Here is a 26,924-nt window from a genome sequence, read left to right as displayed (position 1 = left end):
TTGTATCTATTCTTAAGTTTGTTTTAATGTTTGAATACGTTTGTTCTCAATTTTTCTGTAAAATATATTGTAAAATATATTGTCATCGAATTTATTTTTTCTCTTACAAGGTTGGATATGCCTTGTTTAATTGTGCTATCGCTTTTCAATAATGTATACATTTTCACTTTAGCTTATTTTTACCTTTGCAACATTTTCATTTTGAAATTGCTTCTAGTTTAAGGATCCCAGGTAGCTTAGCTTAACCGGTTTGTTTTATATGCATTTTTTCTCTATGGGAGTTTACTTTCTTTTGTTCTTCCCTTTGGTTTTAATGGACAATATTTTCTGATTTGAGTATTGAACTAAACTTGAGTCTTATGGTTTCTAACTTGAATTGAATTATTTGCTTTCAGTTCACCCAATCAGTATGAATCTATGTTCTTGGTGTAGTAAGAGAAGTAAGTCTTTGGTTAATCATCAAATAATTTTTTTTCTGCTACTGAAGCCACTTTCTAATCATCAGTATTTCTTAAACTAAAGGTATATTTTTTGGTGTGATTTTTTTTTTTAGGAAGTTTTGTAATTCTTTATCATTAGAAAAACACTTATTTTGGGGGCTTTTTACTTTACTGATGGTTCAGAGTTTTTTTTAATGTGAATTGAATGAAGATGTTTTAGTTATCCACTTTTTTCATTTGTTCCATCTCCCAATTTAATTCCTACTAGAGACTAAACATAGAACTGGGTCTTGACTTAGCTTTGACTTAGCTTTTTGAAGCTTATTATTTAAAGCTTATTATTAGAGGATCTCAGGTAGTTTCTCCTAACCTTGCTGTCTCTATGGTTATGCGGCTATAGGTTTATTGTGTTATCTGCTAATGATTTTTATTCTCCTGTTAACTTTATTTTCTCTTTTGTTTTCAACAATACATTGTTTTTACCTTTCAAGCAAGATTAATTGTTGGGAGAATTAAAAATAAACTATAAATATCCATCTGGTTTATGCCATGTTATAACTTTTTAACCATTTGAATAATAATCGGACCTTGAGTGTATTGTTTCATGGGTAGATCAATCTGTATTTAATTGACTATGTTCTCCTGTGGTGTGGTGCGAATAAAACAGACCCTTCTTTTTTATACATAGGCCTCCCAGATCCTCTACAAAGTTGTGACTTTAAAAAAAAACTCTGGTTAACCAGAGAAAAGCGAATCTGTCAGACCTGATGTTGGGGTCAGTTCTGGAAAGGTGGTCACTGGTTGGTCACTGGTGGTTTTACAGTAAGCTGAAAAAGAAGTAAGGATGACAAGGTTAAATGTCACAGTTATTCACTCCAGTTATGTAGAAACTCAGTCAAAAATGTTTGAAAATTATTCAACAGGAGGTAAAGGAAACATTTGTTATTTTTTTTCTATTATCATTTAGTTGATGGATAACCAAAGCAGTTTTATTATTTATTTTCTGGGATGAAGGAAATAAGTTTCTGTATGGTTAAATATCCCTCAAGAAAGAGCGGGGCTTGCATTTCACTTTGCCCTCATATGTTTGAATTTTCTTTTCCAGTTAATGCACCTGGTTTGCTGGGATAGAAGAGGTTTGGAGATCTAGTGTAGAGGGGTGACCTGTTCAGTTGTTGTGGTTACTGGGAGTCTGGCCTCTCTTTGGTGGCTTTGTAGCCAATTGGCTTGCATATTGCGGAGGTGCATGGAAGAAGCATGGGCGCCACTGGGTTTGTGCTGTGGTAGTTCTGTGCCTTTGCTGCATTTTTCTTCAAGGTTAGGTGTCCTATGTTGTTGATCTGGTGGGAGTGGTGAATTTTAGTGTTTTTCTTATTGGTGTTTTGGGGGGTGTATTGGGACCAAGATGATTTCATGCTTGAACAGCCTCAGTTGGTTGGTTCATTCGAATGCTGTTGGTTTTGCCTCAGGATGCTATACAACCCTGGACTCTACTTACCAGTGTAATCTGCACAGCAGGTCCCTCTGTATTCACATCCTGAGTCGCAAGAGCAGTTTCCAACCTCGTAACCACAGTTATACTGGCAGGAGCTTTCAGCTTTAAGAGGACAGACATGCATTATTATTTTTTAATAAGCAAAATTTTTAACAAAGGACCATAGCTACACTATCTTACCAACACTTGTGTAGCTAGCTTGAAATCCCTGTTTGGTCACACTGCTATCAGTTCTGAAGCGAACAGTTACATAGGGTCCAGTGGAATGGTAGACAACATAATTTGTGCTGCAGAGTTGCAACACCCTCCGGCTACTGGTACTGTGGCCATCGTAAACATCAACCGGGTCACAACAACACTCGGTGCTGAAACCAAACAGGGAGAAAAGAAAATTCAAATAAAGAATGTCCAGCTTTAATGGTTGTACGTCTTGCATATTCAGAACATTCACTTACTCTAGATCGGAAATCTGCAAACGAATAAACTGATGGCCAGGTCTAATGTACCAAGTACAGTCTAGGTAGTTTTGGTAGTTGTTTGGATAATTGGGGCTTTCAAAAGTGCCACTGCTGCCATACAGGTACCCGCCACAGTTTCCTAATGAAAACAAAGACCATGAAAACCAACAGTCTGTAAATCTGCATAACATCTATCTATCTATCTATCTATCTATCTATCTATCTATCTATCTATCTATCTATCTATCTATCTATCTATCTATCTATCTATCCATCTATCCATCTATCCATCTATCTATCTATCTATCTATCTATCTATCTATCTATCTATCTATCTATCTATCTATCTATCTATCTATCTATCTATCATCACCATTTAAACCACAATTTTTTCTCAATACAGGTGGTTAAAAATTATTTAGATGTCCATCCGCACTGATCTGTATTGATTATAAAGTAAAATCTTCTTTTTCTATTTACCTTACCAATGGCACCTCAAGTTTCTATGAGTAGAATATGGAGGAATATCTTTTATTTTATCTATTTTCTTTGAAACCACTTCCCATTTTTAGCTGTTGGCTTTGGATGCTGGTGGTCATATTAACATGTGTTATCTACTTTTATTTTCCTTCTGCCTTAAAAGAATACATGGTTGGTCTAAACTAAACTTGACTTAATTGTTGTATAACCATGCTTTTAAAATATTTTATAGAACTGAAGTCACTGCTATGTAGAGGCTCACGTTTGGCCTATTCCTCTCCCTGAAACATCCAAAGCTCAGTCATACTAAGAGGGGGCCCTCTTTAGACAATGTTTCTCAGGTCCTTCAGAATACATTTTATTGGACTCGGGTCTGGTCATTCTAACTGAAAGTATTAGCCAAACAATTTCTTTATAGATCCTGATAGATATTTAGATTGGCCCTCTACCCCAGTTTCAAGGATTTTGTTGTCTTCTGTTTGTCAATTATATGCAATGTAGCCTTCTTTAGCTATGGCTTACTTCTTGCCACTATAAAATTAAGATTGTTCAGTGAACAAATGTACATTGTCTCAATAGATCCTCTCAGAGATCTAGCCTCTGCAGATTTCTTCTCGCATTATTCTCTAATTAATGTCTGTTACTTTGGGTGGGTTAAAATGTCTCAGTGAGCTTTTTGCCATAACCCATTGTGCTTTTAGTGGTTTGAACGGTAAATTATTATTCTTTATAAGCTAATCCTGCTTCAGTTTCCTACATGTCTTTATCTATGGCCTACATTCTGTGTCCCCTGACCTCCAAGATACTGTAGTTCACTAATGTTATCTAACACATAACTGAGGCCTTCAGCAAAAGGCTGGATTGATAATCAGATTAAAATAGAGGTGGACTTTATTTAGTCGATAAAGAGACAATAAGACCTTGTCCAATAGACTAAAAAGACAATGAAAACAGGTATACCACATGTTTTATTTTCCTTTTGTGAAAATTAAACAAAATTATACATTACTTTGTCTTGATCTACTCCATGCAATAAAAAAAAAATATATTAGAGGTGGTAGTTGCAACGTTACAAAACATGGAAAATTTCAAAGTTTAAGAAGTTTTAAAGGGTATTTTAAAGGAAACTATTTTTTTGTTTTGTTTTTAGAATGTCATCGTAATATGTAATGATCTGAACAATATAAATTATTTCAATCAACTTATCAATTTAAAATGTAATTTGTCTTACGTATGGCAATATAGATAGTGTCATATCCACAGTTTATTAAAATTCATATCAAAAGCTCTGGAAAGATGGTCTTACGTGGGGTAGGAGTGTTGGTGGTGTGATCACAGTATGCTGCATAAAAGAGAGATAAAAAGAGTTGTTACTATTATTTCACATCAGCTTTAAAGAAGAATATCAACAAAGAATCTGTTCAGGTTTCACTTACAGTAGAAGTCATCACAGCAGTTTCCATTGTATTGGCATGAGCTGGAGCAGGAACAGCTTCCCAGGTGGTATCCACAGTTGTAGCGGCATGATGGTTGAGCTGGAACACACAGGGCGTTTAATTTAGTGTTCCTAGAGTGGTAATGGCTTCAACTTCACAGGTGAATAAAACAGTTGTATTTATATAAAAAAAAAAAAAAAAAAAAAAAAAAAAAAAAAAAAAAAACGGAACTGAAAGAAACACTTTAAAACTGAGGCCAAACTGTTGTAGGGAAGATAAACTGCTGACTGAGGAAGAAAATAAAAGAGCATCAATTCACATCATAGTACTTATGGGTTAGGTTTATCAAAACAACACTGTGAGCCCGAATTATGGAATAGAAAAAAATACCAACAATAAATATTGAACCTTGTACCTGTTTCTGTATAATACATGGTTGTCCAACCTGGAGGATTTAAAAAGACTCAGTGTTAGTCATAGCATGAGCAATCATCTCAAAATGTATTGGTATGATTTACAGAAGAAAATGCTCACTTATTAAGATACTTATAGCATAAATCTATCTTCTAAGAAGAAACTTATGTTCTAAATAAGAGCATGTTACCTTGCACTCCTTGTGCAAAGAGCACACAGCAAAGACACAAGAGAGCCCTCATGGTCAAACTGTTCCCCAACTTCCAGTCTGCTTCATGTCCTGATCACTGCAGCTTATATGCTCAGCAACACAATGATTACAGCACTCATAAAAAGGTTGATGTCACCAAACACCTTAATGAAACATTACCTAGTATTGACAAGGTATTAAAAGCACACCTGGTTAATTATAAAAAATAGCGATTATTCACTGGATTCTTTAGGACGGGTTCCAAGGTACATGCTTGTAATGGATTACATAGATTTATGATCCTTGCAATACAACAGTTTAGTGAGTCATAATTTCTGCAACATAATACATAACTGGATAAAATAGTGAGGTTAGAAAACTGTTTTCTGACTTACCACAAAATATGTCAAATAGATTAAAACAGCTTGGAGGCAGCTTTGTTTAGATCTAAATATCCAACAAACAGATTTTTTAATTGGCTTTTGCTTCTTTTATATCCTATGTGTTCCATGTATTATAATAGTATAACAATATTAATACAAAATAATGAGAACTGCAGAGATGATCATCAGGGCTCCTCTTCCCTCCATAGAAGACATTTCATCCCAGTGCTGCATGTCCAGAGCCTGTAGCATTATCATTAACCTCTCACACCTCCACCATGGATTGTACTCCTTACTGCCCTCTGGGAAGGCTTCACAGCATTCAATGCAGGTCCAGCAGATTCCAAAACAGCTTCTTCCCAAGACAAAACCTCGAAATCATGTCACAGACTCTACATCAAACTGACCATATCAATGCGGTTATTTTTCACCATGTTTTTGTTTACATTTTGATCACTATGCACTTTAAGAAATGAAAATGTCATGAGAGCTGTACAAAATGATATTTTGTTTTGTATACACTTTGGGTATACAAAATGACAACAAAGTTTGTCTAAGTCTAAGTCATAATAAGAAAATCTTATATTTTTTTGTCTGATTGTTGATTCAAGAAATAAGTAATTAGCTTTCTCATATGGGACAGACCTCTTATTTTTGACCTATAATTCATTTTCCAGAAAATTAGTAAACATCCAGGTATATCTGTTCAGTTAACCAGTCGTTCAGTTGTGTTTCAATGAATGTCACAATATAATCAAGGTTTGTGTATCCTATGCGCTGATATATATATATATATATATATATATATATATATATATATATATATATATATATATATATATGCTGAATAACCAGTGTGTTTAACCACACACTGATGTCAGGACAACATAAACTAGTTTAGGGTTTTTTGATTTAGAGAAGAATTCTCATTCTCATCAGCTATAATAAGCAATCCCGTAACAGATATACTGTGTTAGTTTTATACCAGCTGTAACAAGATGCACACCACCTAAAAATGTGCACAATTGTCTCAATAGGCTTTGATAACCACTGATTTTGGGAAAGGCATTTATCAAAATGTTGCAGGCAAATAGAAAACGGGCCTTTGTCCAGGCTCCTTATTAATGGACGGGGCCGCCTTTTAAAGTTGTTTTTTTGTATCTCTGCTTCTGTCTCCTTGAACCCCAGTCTGCCTCGGCAGAAAACTTTAAACAATTTGACTATATGATCTGGTGAACTGTAAAGTGCCTTGAGATGACATGAGTTTTGAATTGGCACTATATAAATAAACTGAATTAAATTTGCATGTTTCCAAGCAATACAAGGCCTTGTCCAGATAAAGGCTCAATCTCACTGCAGATCCGGTCATTTGAATTGAGAAAGCTTCATGGAGGGGAAGTGAAATGTCTTCAAACCTTGGAAACCAAGTCCAGTGGATTGTTTTTAAACTTTTACGGAAAAACTGAATTGAATTGAATTAATGTTAAAGCGTTCTCTCTAACATCAACTGGGACTGGTTAATCCGTTTTTATGGATAGAAAGAAAGAAAAAGTGTAGAAATTAAACTCAAAAAGGAGAAATTAAGTCCTGCATTTAATCCATCCCCGTTAGGGAACAGTGGGCTGCCAGTGTGCAGCCCCCCCGGGGAGCAGTGTGCTCAGATACCCAGAGTGCCGGCCTTGGGGGTCAAACCAGGTGCCTGCAACCTTGTCAGAGCACAAGCGCCCTGCTCAAACCACTAGGCCAACACTCCCCTAAATGAGGGAAAATTTACCGCTGTGGATGCAAACCCCATGACTTACGTAGCAACTTTGCGGTTTCTTAACCTGCTGAGCTACTAATTCAGACAGGAAATTGAATAGCATCCACACAACTTAACTGTCCCGCATGTGCAGTAGAGGATGCAATAACATCACAAGCAAGCATGCTCTGTGTTTATAGAAGTAAACATGGATGATAGTGCTGGAGTGCATCTTTGCATTCTTTAATTAAGTTGAAAATAAAGACTGCTCTCCACATTATCGTCCACCATTGCTGTTGTTTTTCTTCCCGCTTCTGCGTAGTAACGTGCAGAATATGGACCTTTGTTGAGTATTAATGACATTCAGGACAGATTAATGCAACCTGGCCATACAGACACAGGTCTCATTTGAAAAGATAAGATTTGTATCGTAATCGGGACCACATAGCCAAGTGGCCAGGGTCCCATTGGAAAAATTGGATCTGTGTTGTTCAGACTGTCATGAAAAGATCAGATACAGGTAGCACATAAGCAAAAATGTCAGATTTGGGGCACTACCGGCTGCTGTGTGACTGCACCTATCAGCAGGCATTTTGGTCCACTCCTCATGAGCAAACTGCTCTGGTTGTCTTAGGCTTGAAGGGTGCCTTTTCCATCACCATGTTTCATCTACAGTAATTCCAAAGGTATTTAAAAATATCCCTGTATTTTTCTCTTAGCCACTCTTGGGTGTTTTTAGCTGTGTGTTTTGGGTCATTATGATGTTGCAAGGCCTATGGCATGTGACTGAGATCAGCCATTATCACAATGGGAAGCACCATTATCTCTAGAATCCTTTGATAGTTTTGAGATTTCATTTTACACCGTGTCAAGAAACACTGTGCCAGATGAAACAAAACAGCCCCAGAACATAATAGAGCCTCTCCCAAGTTTCACAACAGAGACAGTGTTTTTTGTTGATATACTTCATTGTTCTGTCTGTGAAAATAGAGCTGATGTGCCTTGGCAAAAAGTTAATTTTTTGTCCAGTATGTCCATAGGACATTCTCCCAGAAAGTTTGGGTTTTCTATGATTTGTTTTCAGCAATGTTATCTTGCCTGGTCATCTCCCATTACAGTAAGTCCACTTTGCTCAAACGACAGTTGGCGCAATCTGAGAGGGATGTTTCCTTGAGCTTGAAGTTCTCCTTTAATCTATTTAGGAGCTTTTCTATGTTTTTCTTGTTATCATTCATATTATTAAGGATTGACGGTTCAAGCCCCAGCTCCGACTTTAAGTGTCATTGTGTCTATAGTAGTAGTAATAGTAGAAGTAAAAAAAAATATTAAAAAAAACTGCATTGAGCATTAAGACAGCTCTTTCCTGTCCCTTAATATAAATCTGGTTTTGGATCTGACTTTTCCTCATCATCTTTCTCCTTCTCCTCTGAAGCTGCTGCTGGTTTGATCCAGGAGAGCAGGGTGCTGCTTTCCTACGCTGCCTGCTGTAGTTCTTTCTTTTCCTTTTCTTTTCTTTGCCTTTTTTTTTCTTGGCATTATGATGTAATTGATAAATACACTGGTTTGTATGGATCTGTTGACTTGCTGGTCACAATAACAGGGTGGGTGAGAGGAGAGAGAAGCATTGCAGAACAAACTGCTCATATACAGCAGCTATTGCAATATTTCTCCATATTACCTTGAAAACACCAACAAAATCATGGTAACCTCTTGCAGCATACGGGTGTACCAGCCAAAAAGGAAGGAAGGACAGCATCTCATTTTATTGCTTCCCTAAAGACCCAGAAAGGCGAGCAAGATGGGTGGCTTCCATGAAGAGACAGAGCTGGTAACCAGCTACAACTACCAGAATTTGAAGCGTTCAGTTAAGCGGTTAGTTGTCTTGCTCAAAATTCCAGCATACATGTTTTTAACTACTAAATGAACTTATTTGAACTTAATATTGACTAATATTCTTTTAGCTTTAGAGGCTTCTTCTTCCAACATCCAGGAAACTTCAATCATGTCTAGTCGTTTCTACATCTAAGAAATAACAATATAATCAAGACTGATTTTCATTTTTTAGTTTTTTAGATGTTTTTATCACCGATTCTGTCTCCTAAGGCAACAGTGGCGTATGGCGACAGTGATGTCAGGTGTAGGAGTTTGCCCCGAAATCTAAGGGTTCAGCTTTGAGTGTCGTATGCTTGGGCAAGGCACTTCACTTGCATTGTCCACTGATGGTGGTCAGAGGGCCTGCTGGTGCCAGTGTACGGCAGCCTTGCTTCTGACAGTGAGCCCCAGGGCAACTGTGGGTACAATGTATTGCCATTATCAGTATGTGAGTAAATGGGTAAACTATTTTGTCCATGTGTATAGGAACAGGAGGTGGGAGCTATAATTTAAGGTATTTAGATCAACCCTAGGTTTCTTCCTTGGAACTCTTCCTGTAGCTAACATAACACACAAAAATGGTAAAAGATGTGGTGATAGTATGGCTTTTATTCTATTTTTTTTAAATATATTAACTTTAGCTGGGTGCAACATAGTGGGGAATTCAGACACAGACTGTGTTTTGATAATGCTTTAATCAGGTAATGAGACAGAGAGAAAAGTAAAAGAGAGTAGGATTTAGCATCTTGTTTAAATTAATTGAAAGATGATTGGAGAAGGTTTCTGCAGCATTAAGTTAAGCCTCATTCTGCTTTTCAGGCCCTTCCCTCTCTTTCTCAGGGTCTGCCAAAAAATAAAAACACTTTACATTAATCGTTTCTTCAAATCAACAATGCTTCCAGTCATATTTAGAGCAGTGTTTGACAGATATTCAAATAAACACTGACCTTTGAGCTGGATAGGACCCACAACCAGAGTTTGGCTCTCATGCTCAGACTCCAACTCCCTGGCTACACGTCTACTGCATCCACGACGGCAACGGGAATTGAAATCTGAAGCAGGGCAGATCACAACTTTGCACTGGAGGTACACAGAATCTGTTCCTCGCAGGAACTGGAAGGCCCTGAATGAAAAACGGGCTCTGTACTGGGAGCCGGAAGTGATTGGCCGGTAGGTTTCATCAGAAGTGCACCTGAGAGAGTGTCATTGAAAATAATTTTTGACAAATTAAAACGAGCACAAAAATATTACTGTGTGTTATTTTTTCTGGGCTTACCCATCTCGAACTAAATAATATGGTCTACTCTCAAAGTCGAAAGGTGATGGGGAGGCCACACAGGTGTCCAGGAAGAGAACAAGGCTACTGTCAGGCCTTCTCAAGTTCACTTGAACATACAAGTCCTGGTTGAGATCTACTAGATATGGGAAGTGAGTCACCTGAATGTAAGAAAAATGTAAAATATTAACGTAGCATTTCCAACAGAAATGTTTCTCATGCATTTCTGCACCACCCAAACATACCTGATAATAGAAGCTGCTGGATGTGTAGAAAGCCATTGTTGTATTGAATCGACCTGAACCAATGATGCTGCTGTTCCCCCCATGTTCCACAACAAAATAAATCTGGGACACAGAATCTGACTCCATCAGACAGGAGACATTCATCTTAAGGTAAGACTGACGTGTGATCTCTCCATGGGTGGAGGGCCATGCACGGAGGAAGTTGGAGTACATAATTCGGCCATTGACAAACTGTTGATAAGGAAGGAATTTAGGAATCAATAATTCAGATCTTGAAAGTTACACAATTTCAAAGTCTAACAGTCAGAAATGTCCAGATATTATTTATGCTGTTATTAATCTGAGTTTACCTGTTTAATGTTTCCACAAGTATTGAGGGGAAAATTAAAAACCACGTTGTCACTGGAAATCTGTGGCCTGCAGTACGGATCATTGTGGCCGTCATATCCCAGAGAGTTCAGGTAAGCTCTATTGATGACAATGCTCATGTTGTCTGAGGAGCAGTCAACACTACCTGAAAGAGGATTAGGTTCAATATTTAGTCCGATTTCATATTAAGTACACTGACTACTACTTTTACATGTGCTGTAGCACAGGTCCTAGCAGATACGACATTTTCCAAAAATTATAATGGGGGGTCATTCCATAAACAATGGATTAATAGATTAATAGTTTATTTATTAAACCCCTGAAATATTGGAGTCTAAAGTGCTTTAAAGAGTATCCCTTCCTTATAGTTTTTCTTTTAATAGTTGTGCATCGTTACACTCACAAATTCTATGTGCTGAGATTAGTTGTGATAGATCAAAGGTGTCCAAACCTTTTCCTGTATAGGCCAAAACTTTCAAGTCTAATAAAGTCATAGGCCAAAAAATATCCATTTACATTATTTGAAAGTATTTTTGTGTAAGTTTCTAATTCAAACTGCTCTAATTAGAATAAAATAACAATATTTTATCAAAAGAAATCTTTCTGCAAAAATCTTTGAATCACTGCAGTTTGGAAAATAAAAAATGAGCCTTGATGTGCCAGTAACATAACATAAACACGATACGTGTCACCTTCTTAAAAAACGTTTCTTTATGTAGGTGTTATAGTCTTGTTTCTGTTATGTTTTCTTTTGTGTATTCTGTTTTACCTTGTTCCATGTTTTCTAGTTTTGTGGTTTAATTCTTATTTTGTTTTGTTTTCTGGTTATTTTCAGTTCTCAGGTTTTTATTTGTTGCCCTCTGCTGCCCTCTTTAGTTCTCCTTTTTTTCCCTTGCTCCTTTCTTGTTTCTGCTCTGCTCACACCTGCTCCCAATCTGCTCGTTAGCTCTCCCTTTGTTTCAGTCTCCCATAAATACTCTCTGTGTGCAGTTCTTCATAGCTGGTTCCTCATCATACTACCTCCATCTCCGTCTCTGAGCATTCCTCCTTGTGATTGTTATCCTCCTGATGTCTCCATGGTTTCTGGTTTGTTTTGACTTGTTTTCTTGTTTTGATTTTTGGACTCCTTGTTTCCTGTTAGTCTGGAATTTGTTTTCTTTTTTGTAGGGATGGTGAGATGAAGCCTCATGAGGCATTGAACCGTTCTGCCAAATTGCTTTAACGATCCCCACAGTTCATGAGGCTTCATGTGAACATGTCACCACCTACTGGTGAAGGGCAGAACCACAGTTCGTAATAAAATCTGTGATTTTTTTTGCAGTTGTTTTTCTTTTTTCCCCCCTTTAAGTTCCCTTGAAATTGTTAATGGTTGGTGTGTATAATAAAATCTTTTGTAAGTTTTTTTTAAGTGTAAAATTTCTTAGAACAATCATTTAAGGTGCACAGTTTTTCTGCCATTTTAGTGAAATAAACTCAAGCAGACAGAGAAAGTGTTTGTGCAAATTGGGCAATGATGAACAAAATGAAAGGTGTTAGTCATTTTTATTCAAACATGATAGATTTTTCACGTTTTTTGGTTTTAATCAGGTTGGAAGTTGTGTTCAGCCAATCTTTTGACTAAACCGACCTAATTTTCCCACTCTATATTTTTACTCGGGCAAAACAATGCATATTAGTCTCATTAGCCAAAATAATTAAGTTTAATCACAACTTTCAAAAGTCAAAGACAGATCTTGAACCATCAACCTCTAGAGTGAGAACCTGTCCCTTACAGTCGACGCCACTCATGTAGATAGTATGAAATGGGACAAAATACTTCTTAACACTGACGTGTTAACACTGGCTTTGTTCGGTGGTTTGCTCAAATTTTGATCATTACATTGTTTATTCTAACCAAATTAGCTTTAAGCAACTAGATTGGTAGATTCTTAGAATCTATCCAAACTTTATCCAGCTGAGAGCATCTCTCCTCCAAACTCCCACACCTTCACTGAACACTATGGCTGTTTAGATGCCTGTCAAAATTCTTGTGCTTCCCGAACCACTTACCGAAGCGGTCACGTGGTATCACGGTAGTGAGGCCTCGGACGTCATCAATTTTGGCCCCTCCTCTAAATGAATCACGCCTCGACACGCGCTTCGAGGAAACGTCCCCTCCATTACTCGACACATGCCTCGAAGCCTCGGCTCATCTCATAACATCACTACTTTTTTGGATTTTTTAATTCCTGGTTTCCTGTTTGTTTGGACTTTGTTTTTCATATTTGGATTTCGGATAACCTGCTTCTGCATTCAGTTAACTCATTAAATCCACTAGAAATTCACCTCTACCTCCCTGCCTTTGCTTTTGGGTCAACAAACCACAACCAATCGTGACAGTAGGCTAAAAGGATGGATGCACCAGTAGCCGAAGTCTAATTTCTCAAACTGGCTTTAATAAGAATAAGATCTATGTCAGGAAAATTATTTTTGATCAATTTAATAACCAGTAAAACCTTGATTGTTGTTTCTAACAGAGACATGGCTAGACAAGAATGATGAGATGCCGTTTTTTTTGGAGACTGCACCTCCAAGTTACAATTTTATCCATCAAAACAGACTGTTTGGAAAAAGGGGAGGACTTGTTCCTCTGTTTACTGATTCACTACAGTGTGGAAAAGTACTCCTGGGTGATTTTGAATAATTTGAATATCTGTCTGTCCAAGTACAGGGCCCTGTTTGGCCATGTTTCTGAATGTGTTTGTCTGTTCAAATTCCAAAACAAAGTTTTGAATGATTTCAAAACAAATTTTACTTAACTAAGGGTATAAACACAAATAGAGTCCTCTGTTTGACCATGATTTGAGCTCGATACACCCTTTAATTTGTTGTCCTAACACATAGCCAGCTGGGTGTGTGTTCATAGTAGACTAAATAATATAAATAAAGTTATTGCATAACATATTATGGTGTTCCTATGGTGACATTGAATATAACATACAGTAAATATGTGAAAGGTGTTCTAATCAAATGAGACTGAAAGGGAGACTGAGGGTCCTTCTTAATCCTTGAAGAAAATCTGTTGCAGAATGAATCTAAAACCACCATAGCTACAATGGAAAGGTTTAAATGAGTGCAAGTGGTCTCAAACTCAGATCCCATGGTTTCCTAGACCTTTTGGATGTTTTGCAAGCTTCACTAATATTCAATCAAGCTTTACAGAGCTCTGCTTGTATTCTAATGTTTGAGTCAGGTGGGTTGAAGCAGGGATTCATCAAAGGTTACAGAAACAGATTCTCAAGGACAAGCATTTAAAACCACTGGTTTAGATAAATGCTTTTACATGTGTTAGAATGGCCCAGTTGAAGTTAAACTGAGAATTGTAGAAACTACTGATCTGTGTAGATATTCTCCATTTGATCTGATTGGTTGGATACAATCCCCTCACCCCTTGTGAGCAAGAATTATTTGGTGTGGTTTATGTTTATAAGAAAATAATATGTAAATCCACACTAGCCACATTTGCCTAGAATAAAATTTAAAATTCAAGGGTGAATGGGCACTAAATCCCAACTGTACCTGAGCCGGGTTTCAGAGAGCTTATAAACTCAGCCCTGAATCCTCGGCCGACCATAGAGCTGTCTGTCCGGAAGAGCACAGTCATGTAGTTGGAGGTGGACTAGAAAGGGCTCACACTGTTGTTGCACACTCTCCCCAAGTATGGTGAATAAACAGTCGGCCCGTCATAGAGTGCAATATAGTCACAGCTGCAACAGTTCTCCAACCTGTTTGGCAAAATAGTAATGTTAAAATACTCTGAGGGGAAAACAAAAACATCAAATAAATGTGAATATTTTGTATAGCTTTTATGTTGATGTGGCAGTTTTTGCTTACTCCAGGTAAGAAAATTCCAGGAAGACCCTTTGGTTGTATGCAGCTCTGATCTGCCACACACAGTAGGAGTTGTCGCTATAGTGGCCGGGATGCTTGGGGCTTGTAAAAGTGCCAGAGCCAGACAGGGAGCCTCCACATGACCCTGATGAAAGAGGTCAATATTTTAGTGGTGGATAAATTGATCATATCATGTTTCTTTATTTTACATCCACTGGAAAAATAAAAAACCTACCTGAGGTTGTGGTTTCAACTGAACAGTAGGCTGTTGAAAAACAAATACGTTTTCAGAGTTACTTGGTCAAAACAACGGGGATGTCTTAAGCTAGATCAAGATGTGATGCTCACAATTGTAGTCATGACAGCAGTTCCCATTGTACTGGCAGGAGCTTTGGCAGGAGCAGCTTCCCATGTGATTACCACAGTTATATCGGCATGATTGTTGAGCTGTGACCAATGAAAGGGTTTAAGAAAAGGAGAAATTGATCATTTAATCATTAATTTCTGCTCCAAATATGTACACATCTAGTGTGATATACGGCTAACTTGGCTGTGTTTTTGAACGTTTCATATAGAATTAAATGTATTAAATGTTTATGTTTTAGGTATTTTTTTATTTGGTTTTATCAGGTTACCACTACAAAGAACAATGTTCTTTGGTAGTGTTTTGGTGTAGTAAAAAAAGACAAGAGATCTAAATCAATAATTCTTTTCCCACTCTGTTGTTTGTTCATAAATATACAAGGTCATAATATTATAACCAGATGATATGACCAACAAATACAGTTTTAATCCCTTCATTGTACCTAATTTTACTTATTCTTATTGGGACATTAGGTGCATTCAAGATGAGCTAGACCTGCACAAATCCGATCGGTGATTGGTCTTTGGGGGGTGCACGCCGGTTAGATTTCTGTCCGACTTGCCCCTGTCTAGGTTTGATGTTTGGGGCACGAGTGTAACTTAAACCTTAAGAACAGTACCAGCGATGGTGGATCATGGGGAAATACCTTTCCGTCACCAATGAACAGACAAATGATTGAACCTAAGTTTTGTGAATAAAACTGTTGCTATATGCCCTCCTGACCCTTTCAGATCATCTTTATATTTTTAACAATTAATTAAGCAATACATCTGTAGCATTATTTTTCCAAGTATTTGTTTATAATAAGCATAAAAGCCTTTTCAGATGGAAACTATTTAATGTGATTAATGGATGTCAAATAAATTTCTTCCATTCATTCATTTTCTGTCACGCTGATCCCAAGTGGGGTAGCGAAGGGGGCTGGTGCCTACCTCCAGCGGTCTATGGGCAAGAGAATTTACAGAAGCCAATCAACCGACCAGTCATGTTTTTGGACTGTTGGAGGAAGCCGGAATACCCTGAGAGAGCCTATGCATCTCAGGGAGAAAATGCAAACTCCATGATGAAAGATCATCACGAGAATCGAACCTGGGACCTTCTTGCTGAGCAGCCTTAAATAAGATTTAAACAAATCCAAAAATAAAATATATAAACAATGTCGGGTTGTGTTTGGCTTTTATGTTATCCAGTGAGTTCATGGATGGATGGATAAATGGATGGATGGTACATAATAAAACAATTAAAAAGACTAAATCCAATGCTTAATTATTGCAGTTCCATTATTTGGTCCAATGTAGACCGGTATCTATATATACTTACAATTAGTTTACTTTGTTGACTACTATTAATGGCTTAATTATCAAATAGCAAATAGTGTTTAGTAGGAGTTTTTATTTTTTTTTCTACAAAAGTTAACCAGGTGAAGGTAAAACTATGCCACTTGAAGATTCTGGGAAAGACAATATTTACAGATGTTTTTTAAGCCTAAATGAAAGTTTTTAGTACAGTCTTGTCTTATTTACCACTTAGTATGGGATTTTATTTCAGGAAGTGTCATGTTTTGAAATAATCTGGTTCATGATTTAATTTAGTTACCGCTTTAGCTGATGACAATTTCAATATTTATGGTTAATTCCATTAGTTATTTCAGCCCTAAGCACTTATGGGCCTAGAATGTGTTGTTATTCTTCATAATGAATATTTCAAAGACAACTTTGTATTTATTTGATTATTAAACTGAATTTAACGGAACTGTTTCATTACTAGAATCAAAAGGTTTGAATTTAATTGTAGAAACAGACTGTATCAGTTCTTCTCTGGTGTGGTGCGAATAAAACAGAGATAATTGTCAAACCTGTTGTTGTTATTTCTGGATAATGGCTGGTTCCTGGTTGTTCACTGGTGTTATCAGGATAAGCTGAAACACAAGTAGGGATCACAGAGTTACATTTCACAGTCATTTACTCCAGTTATGCAGCATCTCTTTTTGAGTTGTAACCACCAAGCTGTAATAACAGGGAGATACAGGCACTGATTCACATTTTGACCTGTAGCCTCACTAACAGCAGGATCATAGTTCATGTCTTCACTGACTGCATAAAATTAACTGCAACTTTCCTAATGGTGTTGATTTTAAATGTAGAATTGAATAAATTGGCTTAACTCAACACATTAGTTCTAGAAAAAATAGTTAGCCTTTTATATTTCTTTCTTTAAAAGACAAATATTACAACTACAAAATTTAGATTCCTTTTCAAATAGCTCAAGCTAGATATTTGCCCCAGAATGTTTCAAGCAAATATCAAAAGACCCTTTGTCCAGGCTATTTCTTATTGTTGGATGATTTAGTGTAACCTGAGATGGGACAAGTAAGACCTTTGATGGATTTAAGTAAATATAAGAAAGCCCTATGCCCAGACTCTTCCATATTGTTGGAACATGATCTCTAAGCTCAGATGGCTGAGGTTAGAGTTGATCCATCCTTGGATGGATGGATGGATGGATGGATGGATGGATGGATGGATGGATGGATGGATGGATGGATGGATGGATGGATGGATGGATGGATGGATGGATGGATGGTTTCAATGCTAATATTATTGCAGATTCATTAATATAGTCCCATCTATACAGGTATGTATAGATACACACAATTATGTTGCTTTTTTTCGACAACTATTAACGGCTTAACAATCAGATAGCAAATGGTGTTTAATAGGAGCGTTTTTTTAAATGAAAGATAAGCATATGACGCATGAAGATTAATGAATACACGATATATGCAAAACATTTTTAATCCCAGATAGAATAAAATGCTTACATTTTTGGTAAAGTTTAAGTTATTTACCACTCCAAAATGGATGTTCTTTCAGGAAGTGTCATGTTTTGAAATAATGCAGTTAATGATTTAATTTAATCACCACATTAGCTGATGATAATTTCAATAGTTATGGTTAATCCCATTAGTTATTACAGCCCCAATCCATTCTGCTCCTAGAATGTGTTGTGATTCTCCACAATTAATGTTTTGATAGACAACTTTTTATTCATTTGATTGTTAAACTGAACTTGACTGAAGTGCTTCACTATTAGGATCAAACTGATTGATACTGACAGGATAAGCTGAAACACAAGTAGGGATCACAGAGTTACATTTCACAGTCATTTACTCCAGTTATGCAACATCTCTTTTTGAGCTGTATCCACCAAGCTGTAATAACAGGGAGATACAGGCACTGATTCACACTTTGACCTCTAACCTCACTAACAGCAGGATCATAGTTCATGTCTTCACTGACTTAAACAAACTGAATGTGCTTCTTCCTAAAGGCGTTAATTTAAAATTGAGAATTTTTATAAATGGGCTTAACCAAACACATTAGAATTAAAAAGTTTTTCAGTCCTTCAAGAGACAATTATTATCACTACATAACTTTAATTCCTTTTGAAATTGCTCAAGCTAGATATTTATCCCAGAATGCTTCAAGCAATATGAGAAGGCCCTTTGTCCAGGCTATTTCTTGTTGTTGGATGATTTAGTTTAACCTCAGATAGGACAAGTAAGACCTTTGATGGATGGATGGATGGATGGATGGATGGATGGATGGATGGATGGATGGATGGATGGATGGATGGATGGATGGATGGATGGATGGATGGATGGATGGATGGATGGATGGATGGATGGATGGATGGATGGATGGATGGATGGATGGTAAATAACAAAATAGTAACATAAAGATACTTACACTTACCGTACATATATTTCTTTGTTGACTGCTTTAAGTGTGACAGATTGCATTTGAGTCAATGAGTAAATGCAATCAACTGGTGTTCCTTAGATCTAAAACTGAATCAATTTGACTGTATGATCTGGTTGAACTGTAAAGTGCTATGAGATGACTTGTGTTGTGAATTGGCGCTATATAAATAAAATGAATTGAATTGATTTGAACTGCTTTTAATGGCTTAACAATCAGAGAGCAAATGGTATTTAATACTGTAGGTCTTTACCACTTGAAGATTCTTGGATAGACCATATTTACAGAAGTTTTTTAAGCCTAGATGAAAATGTTTGTTATTTTTTTATTTATTTATTTATTTTTAAATGTTGAAAATGTTTATAATTTTGAATGGATGGATGGATGGATGGATGGATGGATGGATGGAAGGATGGATGGATGGATGGATGGATTGATGGATGGATGGATGGATGGATGGATGGATGGATGGATGGATGGATGGATGGATGGAGGGATGGATGGATGGATGGATGGATTGATGGATGGATGGATGGATGGATGGATGGATGGATGGATGGATGGATGGATGGATGGATGGATGGAAGAATAGTAAACAAGAAAACAATCTATAAAAAAAAAAAAAATCCAATGCTTAAATTATTGCAGTTTCATTAATAAAGTTCCATTTATACAGGTATGTGTAGATATAACAATTATTTTGCTTTGTTGACTACTATTAATGACAAACAATTAGATAGCAAAAGGTTAAGAAAAGAATTTATTTTTTTGTTAACCAGGTGAAGCTAAAACTATGCCACTTGAATATTCTTGAACAGACAATTTTTAGACAAGATTTTAGATCCTGGAATAAAATTTTCTATTCTTTGTACCATTTTGGCTTATTTATCACTCAGAATGGGATGCTCTTTGAGCAAGTGTCATGTTTTGAAATAATCTAGTTAATAATTTAATTTAATGATGACATTAGCTGATCATTATTTCAATGGTTATGGTTAATCCCACTAGTTTTTACAGCCTTAATCCCTCCTGACCTTAGAATGTGTTGTGATTTTCCAAAATGAAGTAGTTAACGACAACTTTTTATTCATTTGATTATTAAACTTAACTTGACTGATCTGCAAGGATCAAGTTCTTAGAATTTATTTGCAGAATCAGAATGTACAGTATCTGTGCTCTTCTGTGGTTAGGGCGGGAATAAAACAGAGATAATTCTTCAAACCTGCTGTTGTTGTCATTTCTGGATAGGTTTGGCTCCAGGTTTGGAAGGTTTCTGGTTGTTCACTGGTGAAATCAGAATAAGCTGAAACACAAGTAGGGATGACAGAGTTACATTTCATAGACATTTACTCCAGTTATGCAGAATCTCTTTTTCAGTTGTAACCACCAAGCTTTAAGCTGTAATAACAGGGAGATACAGGCACTGATTCACACTCTGACATGTAGCCTCACTAACAGCAGGATCAGAGTTCCAGTTTTCATGATTGGAAAAAAATGAACAGCTACTTTTCTAATGGCGTTGAATTTAAAATGAGAATTTTATATATGGGTTTAACTCAACATATTAGTTCAAAAGAAATAGTTTTTCTTTTACATAATTTTCTTCAACAGACAAATATTATAACTACAAAACTTTGATTCCTTTTCAAATTGCTGAAGCTAAATATTTTCCCAAAAATGTTTTAAGTAAATATAAGAAAGCCCAGACTCTTCCATATTGTTGGAACATGATCTCTAAGCTCAGGTGAGGTTAGAGTTGATCCATCCTTGGATGGATGGATGGATGGATGGATGGATGGATGGATGGATGGATGGATGGATGGATGGATGGATGGATGGATGGATGGATGGATGGATGGATGGATGGATGGATGGATGGATGGATGGATGGATGGATGGATGGATGGATGGATGGATGGATGGATGGATGGATGGATGGATATTAAAAAACAGAATGATGGAAAAAAAACTAAATCCAATGCTTACATTATTGCAGTTTCATTAATAAAGTCCATATTAAATAGGAGGTTGCTGGGGTTTTTTTTAGGTTAACCATGCCACTTGAAGATTCTTGGACTGACAATTTTTAGACAAGATTTAAGATTCTAGATTAAAAATGTTTATATTATTTGTACAATTTTGGCTTATTTGCCCTTCAGAATGGGATACTCTTTTAGCAGATGTCAGGTTTTGAAATAAGCCAGTTAATTATTTCATTTAATTACAACTTAGCTAATTATTTTTTCAATAGTTATCGTTAATCCCATTATTTATTAAAGTCCTAATCACTTCTGGCCCTAGAATGTGTTGTGATTCTCAAAAATGAATATTTTCAAGACAACTTTTTTTTTGGTTTTTGGATTGAACTTGACTGATCTCTTTCATTGCTAGGATCAGCCTATTTGATTTTAATTGCAGAATCAGACGTATCTGTGTTCTTCTGTGGTGTGATGAGAATAAGAAAGATAATTTTTCAAACCTGCTGTTGTTGTCATTTCTGGATAATGGCTGGTTTCTGGTTGTTCACTGGTGAAATCAGAATAAGCTGAAACACAAGTAGGGATCACAGATTTACATTTTACAGACTTTTACTCCAGTTATGCAGAATCTCTTTTTGAGCTGTAACCACCAAGCTGGGAGATACAGGCACTGATTCACACTCTGACATGTAGCCTCACTAACAGCAGGATCAGAGTTCCAGTTTTCATGATTGGAAAAAAATGAACTGCTACTTTTATAATGGTGTTGAATTTAAAATTAGAATTTTATAAATGGGCTTTACTCATCACATTAGTATTGAACTTTTCCTTTTTCATACTTTTATTCAACAGACAAATATTATAATTATAAAACTTAGATTCCTTTTGAAATTGCTCAAGCTTAATATTTGCCCCAGAAACTTTGAAGCAAATATGAGAAGGCCCTTTGTCCCGGCTAATCTCACTGTAAGATCATTCAGTCTAACCTCAGATGAGTGAGGTATGGATGGATGGATGGATGGATGGATGGATGGATGGATGGATGGATGGATGGATGGATGGATGGATGGATGGATGGATGGATGGATGGATGGATGGATGGATGGATGGATGGATGGATGGATGGATGGATCTGTGTTCTTCTGTGATGTGGTGAGAATAAGAAAGATTATTTTTCAAACCTGCTGTTGTTGTCATTTCTGGATAGGTTTGGCTCCAGGTTTGGATGGTTTCTGTTTGTTCATTGGTGAAATCAGAATAAGCTGAAACACAAGTAGGGATGACAGAGTTACATTTCACAGACATTTACTCCAGTTATGCAGAATCTCTTGTTGAGCTGTAACCACCAAGCTGTAATAACAGGGAGATAGAGGCGCTGATTCACGCTTTGACCTGTAGCCTCACTAACAGCAGGATCACAGTTCATGTCTTCACTGACTGAAAAAAAAAATCAACCACTACTTTCCTAATGCCGTTGAATTTAAATTTATAATTTTATAAATTGGCCTAACTCAACATATTAGTTCTGAACAAATAGTTTTCATTTTACATAGATTTCTTCAACAGACAAATATTATAACTACAAAACTTTGATTCCTTTTCAAATCGCTGAAGCTAGATATTCGCCCAAAACAGTTTAAAGCAAAAATTATAAGGCCCTTTGTTTGTTTTGGCCCTTATTGGTGGATCATTCATTCTAACCTCAGATGAGTGAGGTATGACTTCATCCCTCCAGTGAAGCCTGAGATGGATGGATGGATGGATGGATGGATGGATGGATGGATGGATGGATGGATGGATGGATGGATGGATGGATGGATGGATGGATGGATGGATGGATGGATGGATGGATGGATGGATGGATGGATGGTAAATAATAAAACCAATAAAAAAACTGAATCCAATGCTTAATTATTGCAGTTCCATTTTGGTCCCATTTATACAGGTATGTATAGATACTAAAATACAGTTAGAATGCGATGCTCTCTCAGCAGACGTCATGTTTAGAAATAATCTAGTTAATTATTTACTTTAAATCAAATCAAATTTTTATTGTTGTCATTGTCACAAAGAACAACGAAAAAAAAAAAAGTGCCATCGATCGATCAGTGCATATGCTCAAAAACAAAAACAGAAATCACTGTCACCACCATTTACACATAATATAAGAAATAAATAACAATAGCTGATAAAAACACTAATAAGAATAGTACAATCTCACACACATCATCCATGATGATTAATGGTTATTTTTGGTTGCATTTAGTTTTGTTATTGCTGTCGGGTAAAAACTGTCTCTAAGGCGGTTGGTTCTTGGTTTGATTGCTCTGTATCATCTGCCTGAAGGCAACAGTGTGAACAGAGAATGTCCGGGATCAGAAGTGTCCTTTGTGATGTGTTGTGCCTTTTTTAGACAGCGGTCGCTGTGCAAGTCCTCCAGTGAGGGGAGAGGGCAGCCAATGATTTTTTGGGCTGTCTTCACAACCCTTTGGAGAGCTTTCCGTTGAGCTGCAGTGCTGCTGTTATACCATACACAGATGCAGTAAGTCAGTATGCTCTCTATGAAGCACTTGTAGAAGGACACCAGCAGTTTCTCCTTGATGTTGTTCTTCCCGAGAACCCTCAGGAAGTAGTCTTTGCTGGACCTTTTTTGTCAGCTCCAAGGTGTTGATGTTCCATGTGAAGCCCTGTTCAATGTGGACCCCCAGGAAACGGAAGTCAGCTACCCTCTCCACACATTTCCCCCCAATGGTTAGTGGTGTGATGTCCGTTTTTTTCCTCCTGTAATCTATTATAAGTTCTTTTGTCTTTGAGTTGTTAAGGAGCAGATTGTTCTCCTTGCACCACACCAACAGCCGCTCCACCTCACTCCTGTGGAGCTCCACCACATTGGCTGATGATAATTTCTATAGTTATGGCTAATCACATTGGTTATTACAGTCCTAATCCCTTTTGGTCCTAGAAAGTGTTGTGATTCTCCTTAATGAAAATTTTCTAAGACATTTTTTTAAATTAATTTCATTATTAAATTGAACTTGACTGAAGTGTTTCATTGCTAGAATCAAACTGTAGGAATTTAATTACAGAATCAGAATGTATCTGTGTTCTTCTGTGGTAGGCGGGAATAAAACAGATAATTCAACAAACCTGATGTTGTTGTCATTTCTGGATAATGGCTGGTTTCTGGTTCTTCACTGGTGTTATCAGGATAAGCTAAAACACAATTAGGGATGACAGAGTTACATTTCAGACTCTATCACTGGATGGATCAACTATTAAACTGAACTTGACTGAACAGTTTCATTACTACAATCAAATTCAATTGCAGAATCAGACTCTGTCTGTGTTCTTCTGTGGTTTTTCAGGATTAAAACAGATTAGTGGTCAAACCTGCTGTTGAGGTAATTTCTGGATAAATTGTTGTTCCTGGTTTTTCAGTCGTGATTTTACAGTAAGCTGAAAAACAAGTAGGGATGACAGAGTTACATTTTACAACCATTTACTCCAGTTACGTATGCAGCATCTCTGTTTACAGTTTTAAACACCAAGCTGTAATACCAGGGAGATACATGCACTGTTGCATTCTATGACATGTAGCCTCACTAAGAGGAGATCCAAGTTTAAGATTGTACTAAAAAGGGAGAATCTTGTGTTTCTAATGTTTTCGAATTTACATTTAAAATTTCTATGACTTGGTCTAATTCACATGAGTTGTTAATAATTAGTTTTAAAGAACATTTTCTTCCTCTCTCTTTCTCTCTTAGGTGTAGAAAAAGACATGAAAGATATTTTTTCTTTTTTTCATCTCTTCTCTATTGTTATCTCTTTTCACTTTTTGCCTCAGTTCTCTAACCACGTTTGTTTAATTCCTTTTATTTAAGTTTCTTTTTCTATTGCATTTTGAATAATATCAAAATAATGTTTAATAAGTTTGTTGCAAACAGACAAGTAGAACATTAAGGTTAAAGTCAGTGTTATGCATGAACACCTTCAGTGAATGGCATTCCCTGAATGCGTTCATATTGTTAGTGAACAGTGAACTGAGGGGTTCATTTTTGAAGTAATGAACATGAATTAGAGTGATGTTCATACTGAGAGGGTTGAGCGACCCACACACCCAGCTCACATTGGTATTCAATTGATAATACTTTTCATTGGATTACATCAGGTTGGTTCTACACGCTGGGAGAGGCATTTGGACTGGCAGTCGTTTACGAAAACCATTTTTTGCCTGATGGGTTAAGTGATGGAACAAGTCAGGTAGACAATGATGAGGAATGATGGACAACAGAGAGAGATAGAGGATGTAAAAGGGGAGAAAGGTGGCTTGAGAATCAAGGAAATAATCGTGAATTAAAAGAAAGCACTTCAGATGAAGAAAGCATTGTACGAAGGACGGTTAGCAAAGAAGAAATAAAAATTATATTTAGATTCAGTGCTGAAGATAAACAGTCATTTTAGCCCAGTTTTGTTTTCCAGAGAAATAAATAAGACTTTTATGGAAGTCGAATTGATGTGTTGAACTCTTAGGGAAAAGAGAGTTCATAGAGATAAAAGTCATAGGAGAGAATAAAACAGGGAAAGGAGAGATAACAGTACAATTAAAGAGAATCTGGATCGATAGAGGATATTGGTTTATTATATTATTGATATAAAACTAAAGTAGATACATCTATCGGTTGGTATATTGTCATTTTGTTCCACAATCCATACTGGTAAGTGGTGGTATTACATTTTCAAATGGTCTGCCAACCCCATTGAACTTCACAAAAGAAGTAGAAGAAGACAGACCAGCATGTCCACTGCTAGTACTAATCTGCGCCATTCAGACCCATCTATTGGTAATTCTGATCCAAGTTCTGCCAAGAACTTTGCAGAGTTTTATGAACTACCAAAGGAAGGAAAAAAACACACTTTTGTGCATACACTGCCCACTGGGTCTTAACAAACAAGTCCGTACATCTACCACATCCACTTCAAATTTAAAGTGACACATCGAGTTAAAGCATCCAACCTATCTTGGGAAATATCTGCCACTGAATGAAGAATGTAAAAAATAATTTTTGATACAGATCTCTTCAGGAGAACCTGAATGTACCTGCATGTTTTTAAAGTTCTGCGTTAATTTGGCTAAATAAAGTCTTCACTGCACATACAGTATACCTTGACTGCATAGAGTATTTTCTATTTCTTTGTATACTGTACATTGAGATCACACATTTGAAGGGTGAAATATGAGTTTCTATTGTGTAGGATTGTGGCTTAATTTACCAAATTAACTTGAAATAGTTCATTTATACGTTTGTGAACTGAACTTTGAGCTTGTTCTTAAGACAATTCCAATCACAGTGCGAGACATGACATGCTGAATAAAATAAGGCTTTTATAATCCGACAAAGCATCACTGCTTACCTGTGTAATCGTCACAGCAGTTCCCACTGTATTCACATCCTGAGTGGCAGGAGCAGTTTCCAGCCAGCTGACCACAGTTGTACTGGCAGGAGTTTTCATCTTCAAGCGAAAGGACAAAAAAATTGTTAAATTTGCAACATCTGTCATAATGTTTTATACTATGTGACCACTTTATCTTACCTTGACTGTAGCGAGCAAGAAATCCTTTTTTTCTCACCATATGGTCACTGTGGAAGTGTACAATTATATATGGGCCAGTAGAGTGGTAGACATAATGATCATTGCTGCAGAGTTGCAACACCCTCTCAGTGTTGGTATTGTTGCCATCATAGACATCAACCGTATCATAACCACATTCAGTGCTGAAACAAAACAAGCATTATAACCAATTAGAATGAAAGGAAATAAAAAAAGAAGATACACTTTACATGGTAAGAGCATTTGCTTACCTTACATCATAGAACTCCAAACGAATTGACTGATAACTAGGTCTAATGTACCATGTACAGTTGACGTTATTTGGATAATTATCTGGTTAGTTGGGGCTTTGAAAAGTGCCTCTGCTGTCACTGAGGTACCCGCCACAGGTTACTAATAAAAACAGAAACAATGAAACCAACATTTTGTAAACCTGCAAAATGGTGACATTTCCAAAAAAGTTCACCTTTCACCCATTTATATAATTAGCTAAACTTCACTTTATGTGTGTTCAAACACACTTGTTCCTCAATTATTGTTA

The 26,924-nt window shown here is 36.6% G+C and overlaps 2 protein-coding genes across 11 annotated transcripts in view; both read right to left on the bottom strand.

The window, feature by feature from the left end:
• Window positions 1-26,924, bottom strand: part of LOC119783782 (deleted in malignant brain tumors 1 protein-like) — a 143,752-nt gene that overhangs the window by 19,544 nt on the left and 97,284 nt on the right. For 7 of the 8 annotated variants that reach the window (XM_038285450.1, XM_038285451.1, XM_038285454.1 and 4 more), the window contains 6 exons: window positions 4,310-4,408; window positions 4,180-4,215; window positions 2,391-2,532; window positions 2,116-2,300; window positions 1,939-2,037; window positions 1,205-1,267 (listed from right to left, as the gene is read on the bottom strand). In XM_038285450.1, coding sequence (XP_038141378.1) covers window positions 1,205-1,267; window positions 1,939-2,037; window positions 2,116-2,300; window positions 2,391-2,532; window positions 4,180-4,215; window positions 4,310-4,408 — 624 coding nt within the window. The remainder of the gene's footprint in view (window positions 1-1,204; window positions 1,268-1,938; window positions 2,038-2,115; window positions 2,301-2,390; window positions 2,533-4,179; window positions 4,216-4,309; window positions 4,409-26,924) is intronic. The other variant, XM_038285458.1, reaches the window with a different exon arrangement.
• The window catches only part of LOC119783783 (deleted in malignant brain tumors 1 protein-like), a 63,585-nt gene continuing 47,522 nt past the window's right edge, over window positions 10,862-26,924 (bottom strand). For 2 of the 3 annotated variants that reach the window (XM_038285459.1, XM_038285460.1), the window contains 10 exons: window positions 23,921-23,986; window positions 21,955-22,035; window positions 21,274-21,339; window positions 20,017-20,097; window positions 16,890-16,951; window positions 15,018-15,120; window positions 14,905-14,934; window positions 14,673-14,814; window positions 14,358-14,563; window positions 10,862-10,944 (listed from right to left, as the gene is read on the bottom strand). In XM_038285459.1, coding sequence (XP_038141387.1) covers window positions 14,458-14,563; window positions 14,673-14,814; window positions 14,905-14,934; window positions 15,018-15,120; window positions 16,890-16,951; window positions 20,017-20,097; window positions 21,274-21,339; window positions 21,955-22,035; window positions 23,921-23,986 — 737 coding nt within the window. In that variant the 3' untranslated portion in view covers window positions 10,862-10,944; window positions 14,358-14,457. The remainder of the gene's footprint in view (window positions 10,945-14,357; window positions 14,564-14,672; window positions 14,815-14,904; window positions 14,935-15,017; window positions 15,121-16,889; window positions 16,952-20,016; window positions 20,098-21,273; window positions 21,340-21,954; window positions 22,036-23,920; window positions 23,987-26,924) is intronic. The other variant, XM_038285461.1, reaches the window with a different exon arrangement.

This window comes from Cyprinodon tularosa, unplaced genomic scaffold, assembly GCF_016077235.1.
Source record: "Cyprinodon tularosa strain WSP-4 unplaced genomic scaffold, ASM1607723v1 ctg210, whole genome shotgun sequence".
Lineage (NCBI taxonomy): Eukaryota > Metazoa > Chordata > Actinopteri > Cyprinodontiformes > Cyprinodontidae > Cyprinodon > Cyprinodon tularosa.
The sequence above is the reverse complement of the archived record's forward strand: the minus strand, read 5'-3'. Positions and strand labels throughout refer to the sequence as shown.